This window comes from Pinus tabuliformis, chromosome 2_2, assembly GCF_031772625.1.
Source record: "Pinus tabuliformis cultivar Carrire ecotype Pingquan chromosome 2_2, CPIR1, whole genome shotgun sequence".
Lineage (NCBI taxonomy): Eukaryota > Viridiplantae > Streptophyta > Pinopsida > Pinales > Pinaceae > Pinus > Pinus tabuliformis.
The window spans coordinates 773,003,887-773,008,891 of NC_142300.1; the positions used below are offsets into that span (position 1 = coordinate 773,003,887).

Below are 5,005 nucleotides of genomic sequence, written 5' to 3' on the forward strand. Positions count from 1 at the left end.
GGTTTGGTCTCCAAATAGAAGAAAGCCAAAAAAGCTTGTACTTGTGTATACAATTGAGCACAATGCCAATTATGTGCCAACAATGGGATGCATTTCTGAAGGGTCCTCAATTTCATTGTATATGGAATGAACTGCATGGCGCAAAGACATCACAATTCATTATAACATAATTTTAAATGCAAATTCAACTAATGAACTCTAAGATACTACACTGCAGGACCAGAGATGGAGGAAAATAATCCATACCATTGTAATGACAGATGTAAGCAGTCACAATAACTGGTACCACAGTGAAAAGCTTCAAGAACGAAGTAAAATCTTCAATATTTGGTAACAATCTTGGTGCTTTGACGGTGCCACTGATCAACTTTACAGCCACAATACCAGCCGTAATCACAACAAATACAACAGCAAGTGCAACTGATAATGCAGAAGTGAATCTCAAAGAATCTGAAAATTCATGGAAATGAACACATCAATATAGGCATCAAGATTTGAACATCACAACTCCTAAGGAATAACCCATGATCCACATCCTTGAATGTATATTCCATATGCCATTTCTAACAGGGCAACATGAAAAGTCAGACAAATCGTTAAGTAGATGCCATCAGTATGTAACATTCCCAAGATATGTTGAATCCCCTCATATAATTACAACAGTTTCTAGACATGTAAATCCCTGATAGCTGTAAGGTATGTATATTTCAAATGGGTCTATCTGTCTGTTGAAGTAGAGACATCAATGAATGTTGGAACTGAGTTGATGTCTCTACTTTAAATGGTTGAAATGAAAATACTTGGCAAAATGGACTAATTACTCCTACTCTGGCCGTCTGTATCAGTGCAGCTTTTGCAGGGCTAAAATGTGAAGGAAAGGAGGATGAAGATTGTGAGGAGTTGCAGCTTTTGAAGGGCTAAAATGTGAAGGAAAGGAGGATGAAGATTGTGAGAAGTTATTGAAGAGCAATGGAATCATCACACGCAGGCACTCAAGTGGTTAGAACTCCATGGGAGGTATCGTTATTGAGGCCTTAGCCTCCTTCCCTTGGACTTCTCTCTACAACTTGCGTTCGAGACTAGTTCCAAAATAAATCTAGATTAGGCAATATAAGTAAAAGTAACCAACAACTTGCATCTCACATAAATCTATGTCCTGCACTTCATATAGGATAGAATTTACATACTATAGCAACTGTTCATCTGGTGACTTGGAATTCTAATTTAAGTTGTGCAAGTAATCAATTTTTAAGGCACTGGTCTCTAACTAACAATCTCAATAAATCTAATCAAGTGGTGCTTAATGAATATACTTGCCCATCAATTTTAACCAAGTTGCTAGGCCATTCAGTTGTGTCTCCTTCACTTGTTGGTTTCCAACAAGTAGTTCATCTCTTCATCCATCGGGACTACACCCTTAGTTTGCGATTAGGAGACAACTGAAACAGAGAGGGTAGGGATCAGAGTGACAGCCCCTGCGCTGAGCGTTGTCGCAATCCTGTGTACAATTCGGGTGACAACAAGGCCATCAATGGCAACCCAATAATACAAGTTTGCCCTTCACGAGATTTCCAGCATGAGAGAGAACACAGTTCTATCCCAGAACAAGAAGGAGAACATAGTTCCAACCCTGATGTAGGCATGCACAAAGAAGACATAGTCCAATGTACAAAACACAAAGGTTTAATTGGGATGGTAATTAAAATTGCAGATGACTCATATTCAGATAGCACCAATGGTGACAATGAAGATGAGGATGAAGACGAACCTATTCTAGTAGACTGTGCATGGATTTTTTGGATGAATCTTTCTGAGAGTATCGACAAAATCAACGAGCTTGAGGTGATTGATAGGGCATTCTTCCATGGTGATATTGTGGCAACAACTTCAGATCCATAGAGTGGTTAATGGGGATCATATAATAGATTTGTTAACTCCCACATCAGTTACTATAAGAAACGTTTCCAGTAGAGATCTTCATCGAATAAAGGCATTTATTCCCGATGATTATGTCATTCATGGACCTTGGGTGGGAAGAATCGATGAAGTGGTTGATAATGTGACAATTATAATTGATGATGGATCAAAATGCAAATATATGAAGGTCAACCCTGACTGCCTTATTCCAAACAAACTCCATTATCCTTACTTTCCAGGGCAACGTGTCCGGCATCAGCAATTTTAAAAAATGCTTGATGGTTGTGTGGTAAATGGACCAAAAGTAACAAGGAAGGTACAATATATAATGTGGAAGTGGGATGAGTTTACATGGATTGGATTGCTGCAACAAATCGTGATTGCAATTCCCAGTCAACTGTCACTCTCGCAGAGAAATAGGACCTGAAACAACCAAAGTTATTGTTTTGTTTTTCATACATTGGTTGGCAGCTAGGCGACTGGTGTCTGCTTCCTACATCTGTAAGCGAGATTAGGTGCATGATTTCCATCCACTTTACCCTGATAGAGCCACTCCTAACAACAACAATCCTCCAGAGGAAGAACATGTGGTAGCTGTTCTCTGCGGTGAAAGATGACGCACTGTACATCCCAGTAATGAATACTTTTAGAGCATGGTTAACTGACCCCAAGAACTGGAATGTTGCTGTGAAGATTTTGGCAACCACTAATCGATTGGTGATGGAAAGTCACCACCCTTCTATTGAATCACAGTGCTGTTATAATATGAACGCTCTCATTACAATGTCGCAATTCGAGGATCAATCTAGCATTGTAGCTAAAGAATGCGTTTTCTGGTTTCGCACATACTCATGTTATTTGAGTGAGAGGAACTCACGATTAACATTGTTTAACTGGAAATCTCATCTCAGTCAAAGACGTCCCTGCTAGTCGTGACTGTACATATACAGTGACTATTCATGGATGATTAGTTAAATCGCTCAATCATTGATGCGATATCAACTATATTCCTTTTCAATGTTTACAACTACAAATACAGTAGTATCTTTAACTAGAAGGCCGAGTGACCATGGCAGGATGATACAAGGCTTTACAAAAGTTTATCCACTCTTCACAATTCTACAAGCAAATTCCCAAATCAGCGTTCTTTTCTCGGTTCTGTTCCAAATAATCTTTATATGTATGTGCACCACCTGCTCCTCATAAAAAATCATTCTCAAGATCGTGGAGGGCCTTCCTCCTTCTTGTTGAACAAAGAATTAATGTCACTCACTATAGCAATAGAACTTGAAACTACTGCCAGAAAAATCATGAGAAATGCGATGAATATGTCCTTCCTGGTTGCGATTCCATGGGGGTCTCTGCAATTAAAAAATAATTGAGGTTAGAAGTTACATACAAGCAAGGTGAAAGACGAAACCAGAAATGAAAAACAACTTTTTTTCTACCTGAGAGGAATGGAAGCTGGGAAGATGAACTCAATACAAACTGCTGCTGTGGCCTCTGTGAATTGAAATGCATCCCAGATACTTGGTATGAATGATGATCCATGGAAAACGATTCCAATTAACCCAGTAGTGATCAAAATGAACCTCTTATTATCCAAAACAAGATGCTTTTTGCTGGAGACACAAGCCCATCAAGATTAAGTCTCGGGGCAAAAGAAATGAGAGGAGAGACCAACATCAGACGTACAACATACGTCACACGAACAATGTCATTCAGCACAACACAGTAGGGAACTCCCAAGTTGGTGTCAAAATTGGCCAGGACATCATCCATGGTCTGGTCTCCAAATAGAAGAAAGCCAAAAAAGCTTGTACTTATGTATACAATTGAGCACAATACCAATGATGTGCGAACAATGGGCTGCATTTCTGAAGGGTCCTCAAGTTCATTGTATATGGAATGAACTGCATGGCGCAAAGACATCACAATTCATTATAACATAATTTTAAATGCAAATTCAACTAATGAACTCTAAGATACTACACTGTAGGACCAGAGATGGAGGAAAATAATCCATACCATTGTAATGACAGATGTAAGCAGTCACAATAGCTGGTACCACAGTGAAAAGCTTCAAGAACGAAGTAAAATCCACAATATCTTGTAACAATCTTGGTGCTTTGACGGTGCCACTGAACAACATTATATCGCAATACCAGCCATAATCACAACAAATACAACAGCAAGTGCAACTGATAATGCAGAAGTGAATTTCAAAGAATCTGCAAATTCATGGAAATGAACACATCAATATAGGCATCAAGATTTGAACATCACAACTCCTAAGGAATAACCGATGATCCACATCCTTGAATGTATATGCCATCATTTCTAACAGGGCAACATGAAAAGTCAGATAAATCGTTAAGCAGATGCCATAAGTATGTGACATTCCCAAGATATGTTGAATCCACTCATATAATTACAACAGTTTCTAGACATTTAAATCCCTGATAGCTGTGAAAAGGCCCAAATGAAATATGATATATCTCAAAATCAGTGCTAAAAAATGCTTATCAGGATGAGAAAAGTAGACTTACCCACTCTCTTGAAAGACTCTAGACATTTAAATCCCTGATAGCTATGAAAAGGCCCAAATGAAATATGATATATCTGAAAATCAGTGCTAAAAAATGCTTGTTACGATGAGCAAAGCAGACTTAGGATCGGAACACGTCCATTCCACCAAATTAAATCCAAACCATTCTTCAAGTATACCAGCATGATGCATGTCATTTGATGATGTTCCAGATAGCACATCGCCTGCCCAAATCAAGAAAACACCTCCATCAGACCAACAGAGGCCATCACTGCTACATTCCTCCTGGCTGGCGAATTTTTCTTCTCTCCGTTTCTCAAGAACGAAGTCCCCTGAGCACCCATAAACCTTCCAACAGCGGCAGCCATGATCTGTAACAAAAATAGGATGATCCACAAACCTAGCTTGAATCCCCAGTGCAAAACAATTCTATCTAAATGTACAGAATGGGTGTACCAAAATCCAGTAAAATACTCAGAGCAGATATTATTGCAAATGTGGGAAAGGTAAGGAAAGCCAATATCTCAAGTTTACCATCAT

At 38.9% G+C, this 5,005-nt stretch overlaps 1 protein-coding gene across 1 annotated transcript; it reads right to left on the bottom strand.

Moving 5' to 3' along the window:
- Positions 1-69: 69 nt before the first annotated feature.
- LOC149194973 (amino acid transporter AVT6A-like) lies at positions 70-4,069 on the bottom strand. The gene is made up of 5 exons (XM_089407858.1): positions 3,946-4,069; positions 3,613-3,830; positions 3,366-3,420; positions 247-450; positions 70-131 (listed from the first exon to the last, which is right to left on the bottom strand). The coding sequence occupies exons 1-5, from the start codon at positions 4,067-4,069 to the stop codon at positions 70-72; spliced, it is 663 nt and encodes a 220-aa protein (XP_089263984.1).
- Positions 4,070-5,005: the final 936 nt, after the last annotated feature.

What these genes read in the sequence shown, in the direction of transcription:
- LOC149194973 (XM_089407858.1), bottom strand. Translation starts at nt 4,069, where the DNA reads ATGTTGTTCAGTGGCACCGTCAAAGCACCAAGATTGTTACAAGATATT. An exon ending in TTACATCTGTCATTACAATG is followed by an intron (nt 3,831 to 3,945) that starts GTATGGATTATT and finishes TGCGCCATGCAG; the next exon opens with TTCATTCCATATACAATGAA. An exon ending in TTGTTCGTGTGACGTATGTT is followed by an intron (nt 3,421 to 3,612) that starts GTACGTCTGATG and finishes TTCAATTCACAG; the next exon opens with AGGCCACAGCAGCAGTTTGT.